At 38.0% G+C, this 23,737-nt stretch overlaps 1 protein-coding gene across 1 annotated transcript in view; it reads left to right on the top strand.

The window, feature by feature from the left end:
- Positions 1-23,737, top strand: part of shtd (anaphase promoting complex subunit 1) — a 989,031-nt gene that overhangs the window by 497,081 nt on the left and 468,213 nt on the right. Inside the window, exon 24 of the mRNA XM_090370159.1 lies at positions 854-965. Coding sequence (XP_090226285.1) covers positions 854-965 — 112 coding nt within the window. The remainder of the gene's footprint in view (positions 1-853; positions 966-23,737) is intronic.

Consider the following 23,737-nt stretch of genomic DNA (forward strand, 5'->3'; position numbering starts at 1 on the left):
TTAGTTCTGCTCTTTCGGATGCAGCAGTATTCCTCATGCATTATGGAACCCGAAGAAAAAGGCCTTTTTCTAAGTGACCACGTGGTGAGGGGTAGGGTAGCCGATGGATGAAGAGGGATGTGGGTCATCTGGTACAAGTGGGCAGGGCAATTATGTCACTACAAATGCACAGGTAAATAATTTAGATAGGTCATTTCCTGATTAGATATCACTCAGTGCATTTTGACAGGCGTGTCTTTTATGTAGAAAAGATTTGACTTACTCCGTCATACCTCTACATTTTATGTAAAAAATGTGCACAGGGTTTCGCAAGCAAAGTGCCGTGTTTTCATTAATAACAAAATTCTCTATTTTTGTCTAAACTGTTTCAAAAATGTTAATTTTTCTGTACCTTTCCTATGTGTTAAACAAAAAAAAAAAAAAAAACCCACCATAAATAACTAATAAGAAAAATGATACAACTCAATAGTAGTCATGGTAATACAAATTTGAACATAATATTTATAAAATCTGTTAAAAATGTTTATTGCACTTCAACAAGCTGGTAATTTTTTTTCTGATATATTATTAACGCCCACAATTGAGATGAAATTGTATCTGATTTCTGTGCTTTCGCTTTTCTGGAAAATTGCATTTAGTATCACAACATTGCTTCCACCAGTTAACATTAGCACTCTAAAGTAATTATAATTTAGAGAATTATAAATCATATTCTTTTGTAATGATTACAGTTATGTTCATTTATATTTGGTAGCATTCTGCTTATGTCTTCTCTTGATTGATTTGAGATTAATGTAATTGCTAAAAATTTTATTCTATGTGAAATACAAATAATATTAAATATTGTCTGCAGAAATACTACAGTAGATCTCTCTCATATTGATGTTCCCGCCAATATGAATATGTGGCCATTATTTCATAATGGTGTTGCGGCTGGTCTTAGAATTGTTCCACATTCTTACCAGGTATGTAAATAAAATTTTGAACATTTTTGCAGAGTGATTAGTTATATTTAAAGGAATTTTGTACTTTTCATTTACTATATAATCATGGCTATTATATAGTAAATGAAAAATTTAATTATTTTTGATAATTCCTATATTCTATTATATTATGAAACAACAGGGATTACCTTTATTTTAGATATAGGAAGCTTCTTTTCCAACCAACTCTCCTAGTCCAACACGCTAATAATTCTTTGGGAAGGCAGTATCAATTTTAGAAAACATGTGGGACATCTTCCCCACTGTCAGAAACCATAGTGTTTAGAACCCTCGGTCTCAATGTTGAGTGCTCAAGACTTCTGTCTTCAAGCACCATACCTCTGGCAGCAAGGAAACCATTACGTGGATTGACATAATAAATTTTGAGCATCTAAACTGCTTAATAAATATGGACTGATTATTTTCTTCGGTCCTGTAGCTTGACATTAGAGGTAAATTTAGGGGTCTAAAAAGTTTAATGGATATGGGGAGATTATTCTCTACATTCCTTAAGTCGGACTAGAACTTTTCGGGATGTCATGTTCACAGGAATAGAGCAATAATTAATCCGAAACTTTAGTCTTATGTTGTAGTGTTTGTTCTTCTCGCATGCATATAAGTGACCAATCGTTGGACAATAGGAATGGTCTACGGATATTGATTGAAGTTTCATGTAGTTTCATCTCTAAGTTTTCTGCAATAAGTAGTTTGTGGTAGTTGTGTTGAATGTTTATAATTTTTGTTTCATTAAAGCCGAATGAATGTTGTTCATTTATTGCATGGAACAAAAGTTCCGATGCATTTGAATGACCCCCCCCCCCGGACAGAAGCTTCGTGTTGTTTTGATCGAAGCTGTGCCACTCCCATGGTAGATCCAACATAAACAGCGTCGCAATTTTTGCATGGGATGCTGTATACCAGGTCATGCTGTGATTGGAATGTGGTGTTTGAAGGTCGATTTCTGAAGAATGTGAAGAATGTGTATAATTTGTTCATGGGTTTTGCTATGATTTTCATGTCGGTTCCCTTGCATATTTGGTTAAGTTTATTGTACCAGTACTCGACATATGGAATGGTGATGAAATATATTTTGGTCTTGTCGGATTTTTGTGCAACGTTTGTTGCGAGGTTGTTGTTATTTATTTTTTTACGGGCTATTGTTTTAACTTTGTTTATATAGGTTAGCGGGTAACCCCTATTTGAGAATCTTCTAGTTAATTCATTTATTTCTGTCGTTAGAGAAATCTGGGTGGAAGAATATTTAAAGGTGTTAAGAAATTGATTCAGCATGACCAATTTTTCGTATGGCTGGGGGATGATAACTGTGGAAATGCAAAAGCATCCCCTTATTAGTGGGTTTTCTATATATGCTGAAATTTAGTTTTTGGTCTAATCTGTTTATGGTAAAATTAAGGAAATTTATGGAGTGGGTTTCTGCTTCAATTTCTAATTCAAATTTTAATCTCTGATCGATGTTATTGAAAACCTGTAGAATATTGTTTATGGTCAAATGATCTGTGATAATTAGGATGTCATCCGTATATCTTCCGTAATATGTGATCTGTGGTATAAATGGATCGCGATGGATCTTTTCTAATTTGTCTAAGTATAGTTCAGCAATGAGTCCACTGATGTTTAGGCCCATTGGGAAGCTGAAAATCTGTTTGTATATTTTTTCTTGAAAGAGAATGTGATTAGCATTTACTAATAGTTTTGTTAGTTCGAAGATTCTGCGGTTGGGGAGTCTGGTGTTATTAATTTTTATGTTATCATCGTTTAAATAGGCCCAGACTATGTCTAAGGTGTAAGGTACATTTAGTGTATAGTGAAGTCACATCCAGTGAATATAACTTCATATCCTCCTTGATATGGAGATCTTTAAGGTTCATGTTATATGTTAGGAGTTCTCGAAGTGGTTTTAGAATTGGGTAGGTGAACATGGCTAAGGAAGCAAAAGCTGAATTCTTATATGACATGACTGGACATATTGGGTATCCTGTTTTGTGTAATTTTATTTGGCCAAATAAAGTTGGGATATTGTGTGTGCGGGCTTTAATTTGTTTAAGTTGGGATATAGTGATGTGGTCATCTTTCCTATAGGTGGTGAGCATTTTGTTATATTTGTTAACTAGGCTGTTGAACTCTGATGGTGCAACCTCTTCGTATGTCGTTGTGTCTGAAATTATGGTGTATAATTTATTTATATAGTCTCCTTTATTGAGAATAACTTTGTCGTCCTTTTGAATAATGATATCGCAGTTTTGTCTAAGTGTGTGTAAAGCTTTAGCTTCTTCTCTATGTCGTTTTGATATTGAGGGGATAGTTTGGTTTATGATTAGATTAGTCTGTTGGATTAATAAGTTTTTTTTGAGGCAAGTCTCTAAGAGTGAACTTAAGATCAATAATCATTTGTTTCTTGGGAGGGGGATCTCAGCAGTAAATTATAATTTAAACCTTTATTTAATAGGGCTATTTGCTGAGAAGTTAGCGTAACAGATGATAAGTTCTTTACATTATATGATGGATTAGGGTCATTATGGGAACCAGTGTGTAAAAGACATTGTCTCTTTGTTTGTTCACCCAGAAGTCATTAATATGTGGTAAATTTCTATTGGGAAAGGTGTGGGAATTTTTATCTGTGTTTTTGGTGTTTCGTTATGCATTTTGATTAGCACGTTGGACCAGGAGAGTTGGTTCGAAAAGAAGCTTCTTATATCTAAGTGTTGTTAGTTTGAAGATTCTGCCTTTGGGGAGTCTGGTGTTATTAATTTTTATGTTATCATCGTTTAAATAGGCCCAGACTATGTCTAAGCCGTAAGGTACATTTAGTGTATAGTGAAGTCACATCCAGTGAATATAACTTCATATCCTCCTTGATATGGAGATCTTTAAGGTTCATGAATAAAGCATCATAAAATAAAGGTAATAAAAAAAATAAAGGTAATCCCTGTTGTTTCATAAAAAAAATAGAATATAGGAATTATTGAGCACTTAATAGCTCTCTATTATCAAATCTATTAAATACCACAGATTGTCGACTTTACATTTCGCTTCTCCCTCTCCGCTCAAAATTCAAACTTTGATTGCCACCTTTTAGAACTAAACTTCACGCATATGTGTATACTGACTCAATTGACCACTCAAGTTATACATTAATATACAACACTGTGCTGTATGGTGCCTCTGTAGCCAGGTGGGAAGGAGCAGCAGTGCATAGCACACGCTTCTTGATTAGACTGGGGTTCGAGCCCGTGACCGCATATTCCTGGAGCAATATGGCCTTAGTTGCTAATGCTCCTAAAAACCAAATAACAACAACAACACTGTGGCTGAATGATTAACAGGGTTAAAACAAGACTGTACTAGAATTATATCGAAATATGTGGCCCAAAAATATCATATCCAGTTTTTAAAACAATGTCTTTCTGAAAATTTAATACAGAAATTTGCTAAATTTTGGCTAGCTTTGAAAAATCCAAGGAATACAAAAATTAGTTCTTACTACGTCAAGCAACATAGTAAAACTAGCTTTAAAATCTCGTTTAATCTAAAAAAATATATGTTTTAAACATTCAACAATATCGCAATATTTTTAGAAAACACCTAAACAGTATTGATTGGAATAATCTAAAGCAAGCCATTCAATAAAAAATTGACGCCCAATCCACCAAATTAGAGAATAGACTAAAATTACAAGCCCTTACGGGTTTTCCTCATAACAGAGGTCATTATTCGTCACACAATCATTTTGAGAATCAGAATGCATACCAAAACACCAAAAATGCAGATAAAAATTCCCACACCTTTCCCAATGGAAATCTACCACATATTAATGACTTCTTGCTGAACAAACAAACAGACAATGTCTGTTTACACACTGGTTCCCATAACGACCCTAATCCATCAGATAATGTAAAGAACTTATCATCTGTTATGCTAACTTCTCAGCAAATAGCCCTATTAAATAAAGGTTTAAATTATAATTTACCACCGAGATTAACCCCCCCCCCCCAAGAAACAAATGATTATTGATCTTGAGTTCGCTCTTAGAGACTTGCTTCAAAAAAATGGTATTAATCCAACAGAATAATCGAATCATGAACCAAACTATCCCCTCAATATCAAAATGACATAGAGAAGAAGCTAAAGCTTTACACACACCTAGACAAAACCGCGATATCATTATTCAAAAGGCCGACAAAGGCGATACAGTAGTTATTCTCTATAAAGGAGACTATATAAATAAATTATACACCATCATTTCAGACACAATGACATACGAAGAGGCTGCACCATCAGAGTTCAACAGCCTAGTTAACAAATATAACAAAATGCTCACCTATAGGAAAGATGACCACATCACTATGGCCCAACTTAAACAAATTAAAGCCTGCACATACAATATCCCAACCTTATTCGGCCAAGTAAAATTACACAAAACAGGATACCCAATATGTCCATTCATGTCATAAGAATTCAGCTTTTGCTTCCTTAGCCATGTTCATCTACCCAATTCTAAAACTACTTCAAGAACTCCTAACATATAACAATAAAAACTACGATGGTTTATTCATGACCTTAAAGATCTCCATATCAAGGAGGATATGAAGTTATATTCACTGGATGTGACTTCACTATACACTAACGTAAATGTACCTTACGCCTTAGACATAGTCTGGGCCTACTTAAACACTGATAACATAAAAATTAATAACACCAGACTCCCCAAAGGCAGAATCTTCGAACTAACAAAACTATTAGTAAATGCTAATTACATTCTCTTTCAAGAAAAAATATACAAACAGATTTTCGGCCTTCCAGTGGGCCTAAACATCATTGGACTCATTTCTGAACTATACATAGACAAATTAGAAAAGATCCATCTCGATCCATTTATACCACAGATCACATATTACGGAAAATATCTGGATGACATCCTAATTATCACAGATCATTTGACCATAAACAATATTCTACAGGATTTTAATAACATCCATCAGAGATTAAAATTTGAATTAGAAATTGAAGCAGAAACCCACTCCATAAATTTCCTTAATTTTACCATAAACAGATTAGACCAAAAACTAAATTTCAGCATATATAGAAAACCCACTAATAAGGGGATGCTTTTGCATTTCCACAGTTATCATCCCCCAGCCATACCAAAAATCGGTCATGCTGAATCAAATTCTTAACGCCTTTAAATATTCTTCCACCCAGATTTCTCTAACGACAGAAATAAATGAATTAACTAGAAGATTCTCAAATAGGGGTTACCTGCTAACCTATATAAAAAAAGTTAAAACAATAGCCCATAAAAAAATAAATAACAACAACCTCGCAACAAACGTTGCACAAAAATCCGACAAGACCAAAATATATTTCATCACCATTCCATATGTCGAGTACTGGTACAATAAACCGACATGAAAATCATAGCAAAACCCATGAACAAATTATACACATTCTTCAGAAATCGACCTTCAAACACCACATTCCAATCACAGCATGACCTGGTATACAGCATCCCATGCAAAAATTGCGACGCTGTTTATGTTGGATCTACCATGGGAGTGGCACAGCTTCGATCAAAACAACACAAAGCTTCTGTCGGGGGGGGGGGGGGGGGTCGTTCAAATGCATCGGAACTTTTGTTCCATGCAATAAATGAATGACATTCATTCGGCTTTAATGAAACAAAAATTATAAATATTCAACACAACTACCACAAACTACTTATTGCAGAAAAATGAGATATGAAACTACATCAAACTTCAATGAATATCCATAGGCCATTCCTATTGTCCGATGATTGGTCACTTATACGCATGCGTGAAGAACAAACACTACAACATATGACAAATGTTTTGGATTAATTGTTGCTCTATTCCTGTGAACATGACGCTCCGAAAAGTTCTAGTCCGACTTAAGGAATGTAGAGAATAATCCCCCCAAATCCATTAAACTTTTTAGACCCTTAAATTTAACTCTAATGTCAAGCTACAGGACTGAAGAAAATAATCGGTCCATATTTATTAAGCGGTCCATATTATTTAATTATCGGACTGAAAATTATCGGTTCATATTTATTAAATTTTGAAGGTTTAGACCTTCAAAATTTCATTTTATGGCAATCCAAGTAATGGTTTCCTTGCTGCCAGAGGTATGGTGTTTGAAGATAGAAGTCTTGAGCGCTCAATATTGAGACTGAGGGGTTATTGACAGACAAAATCTAACCATATACTTCCACCTCCCAAAAGGAACAGTCTGTTCAATAGATCTCTCTATCTGCTCTCCAATCCTTTTCCCTAGTATCGAGTGGACATCTCTGGATGATCCGCTCAACACTGACCACTAATAAATAAAATTGAAACTTCACACTGCGTACCATCAGAAACCTGCACAAAATGGAAATTTTCTATTTTGTGCAGAGTACACCTCCCACATATCGTTAGACAATTAGATAATCAAATCTCATCTAATTGACACAGTTGCCAATCATATTACAAACAAATTCTAGTACTTGCATCTTAATGCCATCCCACAGCCACAGTCAAGCATCCGTAGAACCACAAATTATTTGTGGAACGAGGACTGTAAGAATATAAAAAAAGAAAAAAAAAACAGTGCATGGAATTTATTCCGCAAGCATCCTACCACCGCCAGTCTTATAAATTACAAGAAAATTAATGCTAAAGCCCGTCATATTAGGAAGAAAGCGAAAAGATACTTTTGGGTTCAATTCACAACTGCAATTAATAAAAATACCAATGTAAGAATTATCTGGAGAAAATGAAGTCAATTAAATGGAAAATTTATTCCCTTGTTGTCCCCATTTTTCACCTGAAATGAGCAGGAGCTATCTACGCCTGCAGCGATTGCAAATGCCCTAGGGATGGTATTTTCACAGTTGTCTGACTCGAAGGCATATGATCCATCATTTCAAAAAATTAAAGTTTTAGTGGAAAAATCCCATCTGAAATTCAGTACTACATTCTCTTTACCATAAAATCAACCACTTACTATGATAGAACTTCAAGAGTCTTTATCCACTGCAAAGAACAGTGTTGCCGGCGCAGATGTAGTATACTACATAATGCTACAACAGCTAGACAATAAATCATTATCTTCGCTGCTGACCTACTACAATCGCATCTTCATGGAGCATTCCTTCCCTAGCTCCTGGCATCACGCTTTTGTACTGGGAATACCCAAACCAGGGAAAACTACTCTATTCCGAATAATTACAGACCATTTCACTCCCATCTGCTTAAATAAAACCATATTAAAAAATGATACACCATTGACTCTAATGCTGTATCTTGAATTCCCAAAATATGATCTCTGGCAATCAATTTGGTTTCAGAAAACACCGGTCATCCCTGGATCTCAAGATCAAAGCAGAAACAAATATCAGGAATGCATTTATCCAAAATAAACATCTTGTAATGGTATGTCTTGACATAGAGAAGGCCTTTAACACCACTTAGCGTTTTAGTATCCTGAGAGATCTTCATTCCCTGCACCTGAGAGGCTACTTGCTGTATGCCATACAGAATTTCTTATAGCAGAGGACCTTTCAAGTTCACTATTGCCAAGTCCTTTCGTAACCATATATACAAGGAGTCCCTCAGAGCTCTATTCTCAGTGCAACCTTATATACAATAAGAATAAATCAGGTGACTAAAAATATTCCCAATGCTGTAAATTCATACCTTTATGCCAATGATCTGACTGTCTCTTGCAATTCACAAAACATGAGCTTTATTGAGAAGCAACTGCAAACATCAATTAATAATACAGTGGTACCAAACAGGATATACAGTGGTATATCCTGTTTGGACGCAAAAAATTTTGTTTAATGAGTCACGACACCGCGTGCTACCCTTGTTTACCTCTCTCTCAAGACAAAGCCACGACTCAGAGATGCCAGATCTTACCCCCCTCTCCAAAAACCGAATAAAAGCCGACCAAGGATGGACGCTAGCAAAGTACGCATGCCTGTCCTCACGTGGCTTTCCGAATAAAACCGACTGAGGACGTATGTGCGCATGGTGCACACTTACGTCCACAATTGACTGAATTCGGTTTTTGGAGGGACTCCTTGTATATATGGTTACGAAAGGACTTGGCAATAGTGAACTTGAAAGGTCCTCTGCTATAAGAAATTCTGTATGGCATACAGCAAGTAGCCTCTCAGGTGCAGGGAATGAAGATCTCTCAGGATGCTAAGACATCTCTGCCACGACTGCCCACAAGCGTCAGTACGACAGTTTCTACCATTCAGTGAACAACCCGCGCTATAACTCTATGAATTTTCACGTGATTTTGTGTTTTTTCGTGTAAATTTTTTGTAAATTCATTAACCATGAGTTCTAAGAAAGTTAATAAGAAGAGCCACGCAACGAAGAAAATGGTTAGGATCACCATGGAGGTGAAAAAAGAGATTGTTGAAAAGTATGAAGGTGGCATGCGTATTCAGCACTTGGCTGCTGCATGCTGTATGCCGAGAACGATGGTATCTACGATTGTGGAAAAATAAAGACGTTATTAAATCTGCTAACATTGCGAAGGAGGTGAAATCGATTACCAAACAAAGATCAGGGACATTAGAGCATGTTGAGAAATTGCTTTTGATCTGGATAACAGAAAAACAGTGTGCTGGCAATAGCATATTGGAGGCAATGATTTGCGAAAAGGCAAAACTGATGCATACCGATCTTTTGAAAAGCAAGGCAGGAACGAGCCAAGAAAGTGAAGTGTTTAAAGCCAGCCATGCCTGGTTTGATAATTTTAAGAAGAGAATGGCATTCACAGTGTTGTGAGGCATGGAGAGAGAGCCAGTGCTGATAAAGATGCTGCCAATGATTTTGTTACAGAGTTTTGGGGAATTTGTGGAGGCTGAGGGTTTTGTTCCCCAACAAGTTTTTAATTGTGATGAAACAGGCCTGTGACGAAACAGACCCTCCTGTTTTGGAAGAAAATGCCTAACAGGACCTATATTACACAAGAGGAGAAGGCATTGCCAGGGCACAAGCCAGTGAAGGACAGGCTAACTGTCTTGTTCTGTGGCAATACAAGTGGGGATTGCAAACTGAAGCCTCTACTGATCTACCACTCTGAAAACCCGAGGACCTTTAAGAAATATAACGTGCAGAAAACTCAGTTACCTGTGATGTGGAGGTCAAACAGCAAGGTTTGGGTAGCCAGAGAATATTTCAGCGAGTGGTTTAATGTTATGTTTGGACCAAGTGTAAAAAGTTATTTTGAGGAGTAAAACCTGCCTCTGAAGGCCTTCCTCATAATGGAGAATGCTCCAGCTCACCCTCCAAGCTTGCAGGACTATGTGCTGCCGGAGTTTGACTTCATCACTGTAAAGTTCCTTCCCCCCCCCCCAACCCGACTCCTCTCATTCAGCCCATGGACCAGCAGGTCATCAGTAATTTCAAGAAACTCTGCACTAAAGCACTATTCCAGAGGTGCTTTGAAGTGACCTCTGACACAGAATTAACCCTGAGAGAGTTTTGGAAAGATCATTTTACTATCGTCCATTGCATATCTCTCATTGACAAAGCCTGGCAGGAAGTTTCCTACAGAACAATGAACTCTGCTTGGAGGAATTTGTGGCCAGAAGCAGTGACTGAAAGGGACTTTGAGGCTGTGCCTATAGTGGAGGATATTGTCTCTCTGGGCAGGTCCATGGGTCTGGATGTGAATGATGGTGATGTGGAGGAGTTAGTGGAGGGGCACAGGGAAGAGCTGACCACTGAGGAGCTGAAGGAACTTGAGAAGGAGGAGCACAAGATTAAGATGGATACATTCTCTTCAGGCTCGGAGGAGGAGGAGGAGGAGGAGGAGATAGAGGAAGCCCCTACTTCATTAATCAAGGAAATCTTTGCCAAATGGATGGATGTCAAAAACTTTGCAGAGAAGTACCACCCCAACAAAGCCCAAACAAGCTGTAATAGCATTGTCTGGAATGACCAGACAATGTCACATTTCCAAAACATCCTGAGGAGAAGGCAGGAGCAAAGTTCTTTGGACAGATTTTTAGTAAATGTCAAACCTGGTGACCCTCAACCAGGTCCAAGTAGAGAAAAGAGACAGAAAAGAGAAAATTAAAGTTTGTTAAATTTTCATTTATTTCATCTAATTGCTTTTGTATTTATGTATTTTAGTATTAAGCAGTGTTTAAATTATTTTATACAACCCCATAAATGTATAATATGCTAATAACAATGAGATTTTTTTTTCATGGGAATGGATTAATCATTTTCCCTTATTTCTTATGGGAAAAATTCGTTTGGTATACGTCCTGTTTGGTGTAAGTCCAAGGATCTGGAATGGATTAAGGACATATACTGAGATACCACTGTATTCAGCTATGGATGACACAGAATAGTTACTGACTATCCTATCAGAAATCAAGAGTCATTCACTTTTGTAATAAACGAAAGATGCATCCAGATCCAGCGATACAGCTAAAAAACCATCCCATCACAGTGGTGAATAGCATTCGTCTCCTTGTTCTGATTTCTTGGTGCTAGGTGACTAGAGTGTCCAGAAATTAGGTGCCAACTCAGTGTTCTGATGGACATCTATGAGAACTTGAGGTGTAGGGTAAATACCCTTGAATAAATTAATATGAGGGCCCCCATAAAACTCTCAGCTGCCCAGCTCAACAGCAGAGCTCATTCCTGTGCATCAGGCTACACAGAGGCAATCTCCAACACAGAATGCACTGGTTCCAAAGGAACTGGTTATTGTTGGTGACTCAATTGTTGGGAAGATGGGGAATATACTATGCAGGAAGGATAGGTGGAACAGGACCAAGGAATGTCTGCCAGAGGCAAAAGTTGATGATGATGATGTTGTAGAGCAGATATCATCTTTTAAGGGCACAAAAGGTGATATTGTTGTACGCATTGGAACTAGTGACATTGAGAGTAAGAGATCTGCAGATTTACTCAACAAGTACAGGTCAATGTTGAAAAAAAGTTGCGAGTCAGGTTTGAATGTGAAAGTGTTTGCAATTCTGCCCAGACACGATAGGAGGAGTATATGATGAGAGCCTTGTCGATCAATTCGGCCCTGGAGAGATTGTGCAAAGCTCAAGGGGTAGAATTTTTTTCAGCTTGGTCTGTGCTTGTTGACAGACAGCTTCTACAGGGATGGGGTACATTTAAATATAAGGGGGTGCAAGGATATTTGCTGATGCTATCGAGGCATTGTTAGGTGGGTTGGAAAATTGCTAGTTTGGGAGGGGGTAATAAACAGACTAAAAGGTTGACAATGGCCGCTGGTAGAGTTAAAGTGAGATTTCCAGGACTGCTGGGAGTCATAGTGGAACAAATAAATACATGGGCTGTGTTTGGGTAACTAAGAGTAGAAATAGGTGCATGTATACTTGCATGTACACCAATGCTAGGAGTATAATTAATAAATTTGATTAGCTTGAAGTGCTAGTCAAGACATCAAAGGCAGATATTGTTAGGATATCAGAAATGTGATGTCACACAGACATAAGCAGTCCAGAATTGGAATTTGGCAAGTACAATGTGTACAGAAAGGGAGTAGGGGGGGGTTATGCTGTTAGTTAAGAAACACATAAAATCTAAGGAAGTGCATTCAATTGATGTTGAATTGTGAACATTGCATTGTGGACAATGCAATGTTGAGTCTGTTTGGTATGACCTAAGCAGTGGTTAAGGAAAAATGAGAGTAGGTGTGTGTTCTAGGCCGATTGAATCTGATGAGTATAATGAACTCATCAGATTCATTATGCAGAGCAATAGAGTAGGCCAGTAAATCAGAATGTCTTATAATGGGGGATTTTAACTTTCCAGGTATTGACTAGAACTCGGGGATTGGTCACTCGCACACTAGCAAGACTTTTGTGGATTTATTGGATGACAATTTTCTACTGAAACATGTTTGAGAGGCAATCAGAGGGAGTAATACTCTTAAACTGATTATTGAGAGTGATTATTCATGCATTATTAATTTGCATATAAAAGAACCACTGGGTGACATGATCACAATTTACTGAAGTGGGAATTACCTAAAGATGTAACTACCATCAAGGCTAAAGGGAAGGACTGTTGCCTTTGTAAAGGTAACTACAAGGGTCTCAGACAGTTTTTAAATTATGTACAGTGGGATCAACTGATGATGTTACCAATGTTGAATTCTAAATGGGAAGCTTGTTTGTTTGTTATTTGGTTTTTAGGAGCATTAGCAACTAAGGCCATATTGCTCCAGGGATATGCTGTGGTCACGGGCTCGAACCCTGGTCTAATTAAGAAGCGTGTGCTACGCACTGCTGCTCCTGCTCACCTGGCTACGGAGGCTCCAAATGGGAAGCCTTCAATGACTTAATTTTGTAGGCTACTACGGTTTTCATTCCAACTAAGAAATACTGTTCAAGGTTTTCACCTAAATGGATGTCATATGAACTAATGAGGATTGTGGCAGAGAAGAAAAATGTATGGGATGCATATAAAGTATCAGGTGACACAGATGCCTATGGCAGATATAAACTAGTTTGTAATCAAGTCACAAAGCAGGTTAGGCAGGTGAAGGCAGATTATGAGGATTCCTTGGCAAAGGACGCAAAGAAAAACAAAAAAGAGTTCTTTACATATGTAAACTCTAGATGGAAAGGGATGAATCAGATTGGACCATTTAATAATTTTTTTTTTTTTTTTTTTTTTTTAGTAGTTGTTGGCGCATAGGCTTATGTGGCCATAATGCACCTCCCAAGGTTTTTTTGCAGTACTTTGATCCAAGCCCGAAGCGGGAATCGAACCCGCGACCTTTGGGTTGCCAGGCAGGCACTTTACCCACCCGGCTAACCCGGTCGGCCCATTTAATATAGATGGATTGACTATTGATTATCATGCTCAGGTAGCTGATAAACTGAATGAGTATCTTGCATCTACATTCACACAGGAGTGTGAATATAGATGCAAATGACACTCCCCCATTGAGGAGTTATTCAATGGGGGAGTGTCAGAAGTTTAACAAACTCTAACTGGCAGTTAAGTGATTGTGTAATAACCGAGAGAAAAATGGAGGAGAAATTGTTGAAGTTGAACAATAAAAAGTCACCTGGGGTGGATGGGATCTATCCAGTTATATTAAAAGAGGCAGCAAAGGAAGTAAGCAAACCCTTAGCCATAATTATCAGAGCTTGATTTGACTCAGGGGGAGGTCCCTATGGATTGGTGTGCAAATGTATCACCAATTCACAAAGGGGTTTCAAAAGGTGACACAAGTAATTATAGACCTGTTAGTTTAACCTGTTCGGAGGAAAATAACGGAATCACTGGTTAAAGAAGCATTTCAGGATCATCTAGACAAGACTACAGTAATAGTGAAGACACAGCATGGGTTTGTTAAAGGGAGGTCTTGTCTGACCAATTTGATTGGATACTGTGATGTGGTCACAAAGGAACTGAATGCCAAAAATAATTTTGATATCATATATCTGGATTTCAGGAAAGCTTTTGATTCTGTTGCACATGGAAGACTGCTGTACAAATTCGAGAGGTATTGCATTAAGAGTAAGTTGCTATGATGGATAAAAGGATGGTTGAGTGGGAGACAACAGAGAGTGGTAATCAATGGATGCTGCTCTTCGTGGACAAATGTTAATAGTGGAGTTTCCCAGGATACTCTGTTGGGTCAGTTGTTGTTTGTATATTTATCAATGATATTGATGAAGGTATATCAGGTTTAATGTCCAAGTTTACAGATGATACAAAGGTTGGCACTGTTGTTAACAGCAGTAAAGACAGTATGCTACTCCAACTGGATTTAGATAAGTTGGGCAAATGATCTGAGAAGTGGCAACTGAAGTTTAACATTGACAAATGCAAAGTACTGCATATGGGTATCAATAACCAGAGAGAAACATATCAACTGTGTGGTACTACACTCAGGGAAGTGGAAAGTGAAAATGACCTGGGGGTAATTGTGCAGTCGAATATAAAGTTGGCTGAGCAATGCAGATGGGCTGCCAGAGCAGGTCACGGAGTTTTGTCAATGATATATATAGGAAATTTGCTTGCAGGGACAGGGAGGTGATTATCCCAGTATACAAGGCAATGGTCAGGCTACTTATAGAGTACTGTGTACAGGTCTGGCGGCCTCATGTTAGGAAGAATGTAGAGTTGCTAGAACGAAGAAGGGTAACAAGATTGATTTGGGGTATAAATAGGTACTCTTACCAGGAAAGGCTTAAGTTCTGCAAATTGCAGCGCCTGGAGAGTAGGCTCTTGCAGAGTGATCTGATTGAGGCCTTGAATGTCTTAAGTAAGCTGAATGCTGATGGCTTTCTTCCTCTTCCTCAGATTAAGAACCTGGAGGGGGGCAAATTGAGGAAAGACAGTTATACAATAGATTAGCATTAGTAGAGGCACACGATGCAAGAAAGCAAGCTTATGCAGCATCAGCCAAAAAAACAAAGCTCCGATTTCAACCTCTCCGTTCGTTCCAAATACCTGTCCAGCTCAGCCTTAAATTTATTTAGGCTGTCAACTTCCACAACAGAAGATGGAAGTCTGTTCCACCGATCAACTACCTGGCTAAAGGCAAACTTCCGCCCATCTTTCCTACAACTTTCTTGCCTGAATTTGAATTTATGCCCTCTCAGGTGATTATTCTGAGCAAGAGGAAGAATCCCATCAGCATTGAGCATGCTCAAACCTCAATCAGATCATCTCGCAGGTGCCTAGTCTCCAAACACTGTTTTTTGTTTTTTTTTGATTTGGTAGTTGTTGGCGCATCGGCTTCTGTGGCCATATTGCACCTCTCAAGGTTTTTGCAGTACTTTGATCCAAGCCCGAGGCGGGAATCGAACCCGCGACCTTTTGGGTTGCCGAGCAGGTACTTTACCCACTCGGCTAGCCCGGTCGGCCTCCAAACACTGTAATCTGCAAAACTGAAGCCTTTCTTCGTAAGAGCAACCCTTTGTTCCATTCACTAATCTTGTTGACCTTCTCTGTACTTATTCCAGCAGCTCTCCAGCCTTCTTAAAATGAAGCTTATGTACAGTACACAAGGTGTGTCCTGACCATCGGCTTATATAAGGGGATAATCACCTCCTTATCCCTGCCAGAAAAATTCCTGTATATCATTGACAAGACACCATGAGCTACTCTTGCAGACCGTCTGCACTGTTCAGAAAACTTCTTATCTGCCTTTACAATTGCCTCCAGGTCCTTTTCATTCTCTACCAGTCATTGTAGTGCTACAGAGCTGATACATTACTCTGGGGTTACTGCTTCCCATATGTAGTACTTTTCATTTGTCAATGTTAAACTTCATTTGCCACCTCTCAGCCCATCTGCTCAACTTTTCTAGATCTTGTTGCTGCAGCATACTCTCATTAATGTTATTAACAACTCTGCCAACCTTCGTATCGTCTGCAAACTTGGATATTAAGCCTGATATACCATCATCAATATTATTTATAGATACAGAAAACAACAATGGACCCAACAATGAACCCTGAGGGACTCCACTAATAACATTAGTCCACGAAGAGCAATGTCTATTGATTACCACTCTCTGTCTTCTTCCACTCAACCATCCCTTTATCCCTAGCAGCAATTTGTCTCCAGTGCTGCACTGCTCCAATTTGTGCAGCAGTCTTCCATGTGCAACAGTATAAAAAGAATTTCTAAGATTCAAATATAGGATTTCAAAGTTATTCCCTGAATCCGGCTCCTTTGTGACCACATCATAGAATCCAACCAAATTGGTCAGACAAGACTTCCCCTTAACAAACCCATGCTGTGTCCGAGCTATAACTAAAGTCGTCTAGATGATCCTGCAGTGCTTCTTTAACCAGTGTCTCCATTAACTTTCTTGGAACAGAAGTTAAACTAACAGGTCTATAATTACTTGTGTCACCGTTTGATCCTCCTGTGTGAATTGGGGTCACATTTGCACATCTCCAGTCCACGGGTACCTCCCCTGACTCCAAGGATGCTCTCATTATTATCCCATCCAGCCAAGGTGCCTTTCTAATGTTTATCTTCAACAATTTCTTCTCAATTTCCTATGAGTTATTACAAAATCATCTAGCTCACTGCCTGAGTTTAGTTCACCTCTGGCATTCCCCTCCCTGAAAAGCTCCTCATGTGTGAATGTAGATGCAAACTACTCATTTAGTTTGTTAGCCACCTGAGCAGGTTCATCAACACTTGAACCATTGATATCCAGTGGACCAATGTGATTCATCCCCTTCCTTCTAGAGTTTACATAAGTAGAGAACTCTTTGCTGTTTTTCTTTGCATCTTTTGCCAAAGATTTCTCATAATCTGCCTTTGCTTGCCTAATCTCCTTTGTATCTTGGTAATAGACCAGCTTATAACTATCGTAGGTTTCCATGTCACCTGTTAATTTATATGTATCCCATGTATTTTTCTTCTTCGGCGCCTCCATAGCCAGGTGGGAAGGAGCAGCAGTGCGTAACACACGCTTCTTGATTAGACCGAGGTTCTATCCCGTCACAGGCGCCTCCGTAGCCAGGTGGGAAGGAGCAGTAGTGCGTAGCACACGCTTCTTGATTAGACCGGGGTTCGAGCCCGTCACCACCAAATACGGAGGAAGCGGAAAGGTCAGGGAATGACCACCGCATATCCCGGAGCAATATGGTCTTAGTTGCTAATGCTCCTAAAAACCAAATAACACCTTAACAAGCGTTTTTCTTCTCTGCCACGTCTCATTAGATCATCTGATCTCAATTTAAGCTTAAACAATATTTCTTAGTTGGTATGTAAAGCATAGTAGCTTCCAAGATTAATTCTTTGAATGCTTTCCATTTTGAATTTGCTGTTGGTAACATCATGAGTTAGTCGCACTGTATAGAATTTAAATACTGTCTCAGACCTCCGTAGGCGCCTTTATGAAAGCAAAAACCCTTCCCTTTACCCTTGATGGTAGTTACCTCTTTGAGTAAATCCCACTTCAGCACACTGTGGTCACTGCCACCTAGTGGTTCCTTTATCTGCAGATTCTTAATGCATGAAGAATCACTACCGATAATCAGATCAAGAGTATTACTTCCTCTAGTTGCCTCCTGAACATGCTGATGTAGAAAACAATCATCCAAGAGATGTGCAGAAATTTGCCTTTAGCTAGTGGGTAGTTGGTTTGTGGAACAGACTTCCGTCTTTAGTCGTGGAAGTATAGTGCCCGAATAAATTTAAGGCTAAGCTGGACAGGCATTTGGAACAAATGAAGAGATGAAATGGGAGGATTTTTTTTTTTTTTTTTTCGGATGCTGCTGCATAACCTTGCTTTCTTCCATCGTATACCTCTAGTAATGCTAATTAATTCTAAAATAATTTCCATAATAAACCGAACTTCTCAGAATATATTACACATCTACGGACTGCTTTCCAGAAAAAAATGAACTTATTGAGAGTTATCTCTTCTACATCATGGGGTGCACATCCTTACACCTTACTTCACTTGTACAAAGTCCATATCAAATCTATCCTCGATTATGGTGCCCCGATGAATAAGTCTGCTAGGGAAATCCTGCTAGTACGTCCTGTCCCTATTCAAATTCTGCCCTCAGGGTTGCTGTAGGTTCTTATAGAATATCTTTATATCGAAGCCCATAACCCTCCTCTCAACATCAGGAGAAAGATGTTACTTCTGAACTATGCAGCCAACATTCAAAGTCTACCTACTCACCCCATGAGGCCAATACTTAATGATCCACAGTTCACAATGTACTATACAAATAAACCTAGAACAGCTCAGCCTACTGCCATCAGATTGCAGGCATTATCACAAAATTAAAACAGTTCAGATCCTCCCTGGTCTTCTATTAAACCATCATGCGACAGCTATTTCCTAAACTAGGGATTCGCTTGCAAATACCAATATACAGCAACTCCATACTGCTCACATGCAAAATTTCCCAAATTTTACACTAGTATACACTCATGGATCCAAGTCTGAGAGTGGAGTCAGTGCTGCAGCTGTCTTTCCCTATAACACCATCTTTGTTTCATTTACCACCAAATGCAGCAGTCATACAGCTGAATTATATGTGTCAAGCTTGCCTTAGAATACATTCTTAGAATATATACTCACTCACAGAGTTCACTTGTAGCCTTGCAAAATTCCTCCTCACCAACGCATCCTTTAATAGAATCTATAAAAACTCAGCTGATGCATATCCAAGAAACCAGCAAGTAGTCATCTTTTGCTGGATCCCAGGTCACACTGGGATATCAGGGAATGCAAAAGCAGACTATGTAGCCAAACATTCATCCAACATAACATCTCCAGATTACTACGTTCCCATTATGGACTACTGATCCCATATAAGAAATACATGTAAGGAACAGTGAACAATTCTATGGAAAGCTCAACTGCATAACAAGCTCCATGAAATAAAATTTGAACCACAGTTATGGGTTTCTAGTTTTTGTGTAAACAGAAAGGAAGAAGTCATCCTGGCCAGAGCATGAATTGGACACTGTCAGCTCACCCATATTTTTCTTCTTACAGGAAATGATTCTTCACAGTGTATGCACTGCAACTCCCTTCTCACAATTGAAGTACATTCTCGGTGAATGTACCTTATTCACTCAAGCCCGAAAAGCCTCGTTCAGTTTCAAAATCTTCAAGAACCTTTGACACTCCGACATCTCATAGGTAATGATGCAAATCTTACAGAATTTTTCTGCTTTTTAAAACGGATACATCTGTATAATTTTTTTCTAACTGTTCTTACAGACACCATGTGACTATCTCATTTATAGGCAAATATGACCTAGTACCCCTTGCCCCAGAAATGACCATACCAATACCCTGGAACTGGTCTTTGCATCCCCAGGGGTCGGCGGACCCCAGTTTGGGAAACACTGCACTATAACAGCAAATTCAATACCAAGTATCAAACCTCCTTGAACAAGGTCATAATATTAGATTTTGCTGGATCCCAAGTCATTTGGAATATATGGTAATGAACAAGCAGACAGAGCTGCTAAAGAAGCTAACAGGAATATTTCTGTATCAGATTACATCCCTTTCTCCGACCACAAATTATTCATCACAGGGGATACATCACTGGCAACAGCAATGGCAAGTCTTAACCAGTAACAAACTGCACCAAATTAAAAGTCTACTCCAACCATGGAAATCCAGCATACAACAAAACAGACATGAAAAAGTGGTACTTGCAAGGTTAAGAACAGGACACACTCATTTCAGCCACTGTTATCTCTTGTGAGGAGAGGATCTCCCCTCTGTGTCCTACCTACCACACACGACAAACAGTGGAACATATACTAATTACTTGTCCAGCTTTTGCAGCTGAGCGCCGAAACTCCTTTAAATATTTAATAACCAAGCATCACTCCCTCACTCTCAAAACCGTATTGGAAGACAGGAAAAATATAACAGATGTTTTTCAGTTCCTTAAGGAAATAAACTTCTGTAACCAAATATGAAATCAAATGTTATCCATGTATTAAGCTATACACAGTTCTTGATCTTTGGAAATTATTTCCAGCAAAATGAAAACACGAACAGAACTGCCATATAAAACCTTCAAGCCGCAGTAGCTCTTGTGCCAAAAACTTATAAATCAATTAATCAATCAACCTACACAATCCACAATTTTAAAAATAAAAAGTGTAGTTTCTGAAGAAGAAATCTCTATCGACCTCTAGCACCAAGGGCCACCATGAGTCAAATGAATTTCCATTAAAAATTTTGGAAATATTATTTCCACCAATCACCTATTACTCTCCTTTGGCACAGATCCTCAGCTGTTGAAAAAGCTGCATATTTAAACTACCCTGTGAGGATATACATCCCAATTCTATTAAGATGATGCTTTAGGTACCAAAAGTGTAGCCACTCTCAGAGTGCTTGCAGAGGAGAACCAGCTTATACAAAACGTGGTACAAAGACTTGCATTAGCAAAGATTAACGTTCTACTAAATTCCAACATTCAAATTGTAAGAATTAACACCCAATATATACTTCAACACCTATCAAATGGAAACAAAAAGAAAGCTATACAAAAAACCTTAAAGTTGCACAAAATAGCATATCTCAATATGTAAGAAAACTGTAACCTCTACATCATACCCACAAGTTTTTGTATGAGAAAGCAATAATTAATAAAACTTATTTAGGAACAATTGTAATCAATATTTCTCCATTTGATTCTTTTGTTCCTTAAGCAAATGATGCTAATTGAACCTTAAAAAAATAATAAATAAAATAATAAAATCAAATAAATTAAACAGAAAGCAATAATCAGAAAATACACCCAAATCAATCCTTTCAAATACCAGATACTGCACAAAAACAATAAAAAATAAAAATCAACTCTCTGTGCATATCCCCAAGACAAAATGGATGTTGAAAGTAAAACAAAAGATGATGCAGTCATATTTTTCAAAGATGACAAACCTAAAACAGAAAAACGAAATCAGCCGCCCTTTGAAAAACTGCTGAAGGCTCTACCAAATCTGAATAACGAATAAAATAATACCATGGATCGAGGTGTTAGAAAGAACGTGAATAACATATAGCTCATGGATAAATATAAACCAGCTTGTCCATGTTTATGGGGTACATTCCGTGAACCTAGTGGTGATCCCAAAATTCATAATTACATTGTATATTCCAGATTTGGAAATGGACTGATTCATTGCAGTTTAGTGATAGTGGTAAACAAATTACAATGTATTACAATATTAATTGTAATACATTGTAATGAATCACAATGCATATTACAAAGCTTGAATTGGAGATGGCCTGGCACTTACACTGTAGCAATAGTTGAAAACAAATTACAGTAGAACCTGGATAAGAAATTCCTGCATAAGAAGTCCCCCCCCCCTACTAGGAACATCAACTTGGTTTCTTAAGTCCCAATTTCAAATCTATATATTGTAATGTATGTTAATAGATATCAGAGCTGTATTAACTCAATATATTCTCAGTAAGATAAGAAAAGGAGGAATTACCTCTGTGATGTCTTGTAGAACACTTCTGTGCTAATACTCACCATTGTTGAATCAACTATACAAATAGTTTACATGTATTTCTCACACTCACAGATAAAATCAGTGATCAAATGCACCCTGGATGGAATGCACTCCGATTCCGAGGTGCATGTTTGATTATGTCTGCGAGTGTAAGGAATACATGTAAACTTTTTGTATACTTTATTCAACAATGGAAAGTATCAGCACAGAAGTGTCCTACAACACATCATAGAGGTAATTCCTCCTTTTCTTATCTAATAATATATATATTATAATATAATACTGTACTTTATTTTTGTATATTACCATTAGTATTTTTGGTAATTGTTTAAAGAATAACCGTATTTATCTCTAATTATTTGCTCCTCCTCGGCAGTTTTATTTTAATGCTGCAAATATTAATTATTAGTTGTGCTACATTATAATTTTCTAATTCGGAAGGGTCAGCTTCAAATGAATAAAAAGAAAAGCTTTGATATTAAATCATCAAATCCCACTTGCACACAAGTCAATGTGGCAAAGAAACTTAATATGGCAGTTTCTACAGAAATGGAATTATGTCACGAAAAGAAGCATCGAACTGAAATGCCCTTAATGTTTCATGTAAAGTTAGAAGGAGACCAATTGGAAAATATGGAGATGTGGAGAAGGCATTAGTGTTTTGGTTCAAGCAGATATCTGCTGCAAATGGTCCGGTTAATGTCAATTTGTTGAGAGAGAAGGGCATTGAAATTGCTGATAGGCTTGGAGTGGATTTCATTCCTTCCAATGGCTGGATTGATAGATTTAAGAAGCAGTATGGTTTAGTTTACAAAGTAATTTGCTGAGAATCTTAGTGTGAATATGTTACCAGTTGATGAGTGGAAAAAAGGAAACTACGTTTTGATCAAACAATATAGGAAGTGTGATATTTTTAATGTTAATGAATTAGGACTCTTATAACCTAATTTCTAATAAGACCGTCTGCATTTGAAGGACAGAATTGCCGTGGTTGTAAACTGCATAAGGAGAGAATTACAGTGCTAGTTGTGGGCTGAGCGCCTCCGTAGCCAGGTGAGAAGGAGCAGCAGTGCGTAGCACACGCTTCTTGATTAGACCGGGGTTCGAGCCCGTCACCACCAAATACGGAGGATGCGGAAAGGTTAAGGAATGACCACCGCGTATCCTGGAGCAATATGGCCTTAGTTGCTAATGCTCCTAAAAACCAAACAACAACAACAACAACAGTTGTGGGCTAATATGGATGGCTCAGAGAAACTATCATTGCTTGTACAAGGAAAACCCAAGAAATCATGCTGTTTCTAGAATGTCAAAACACTGTCATGTAAATACAAGTACAATAAAACAGTAAAGATGGCAGGAGAGAATAGAAAAATTCTTTTATTTGTCGATAACTGCCCTGCTCATCTGAAAAGCAATGAGCACTTAAACAATGTTCATGTGGAGTTCTTCCCTAGGGGTTCTATATCAGGTGTGCAACCAATGTTTTAAAGATGCATTTTTGTAAGGACCTTATACATAAATGCTTACCCGGGTAAAACTGGGAGGTTCAAATTTTCTTTTTTAGATGCAATGCATTATTTAGAAGCATCATGGGATGCACTGAGCCCTACTGTTATAAATAATTCCTTTAAAAAGGTTGGGTTCTATAATGGTATAGAAGAAAATGTTGTGATAGTGTTGAAATGATGAACAGAAAGGGATTCCTTTTGACAAATG

Source organism: Mastigoproctus giganteus, chromosome 3 (assembly GCF_048544385.1).
Source record: "Mastigoproctus giganteus isolate SK-2022 chromosome 3, ASM4854438v1, whole genome shotgun sequence".
Lineage (NCBI taxonomy): Eukaryota > Metazoa > Arthropoda > Arachnida > Uropygi > Thelyphonidae > Mastigoproctus > Mastigoproctus giganteus.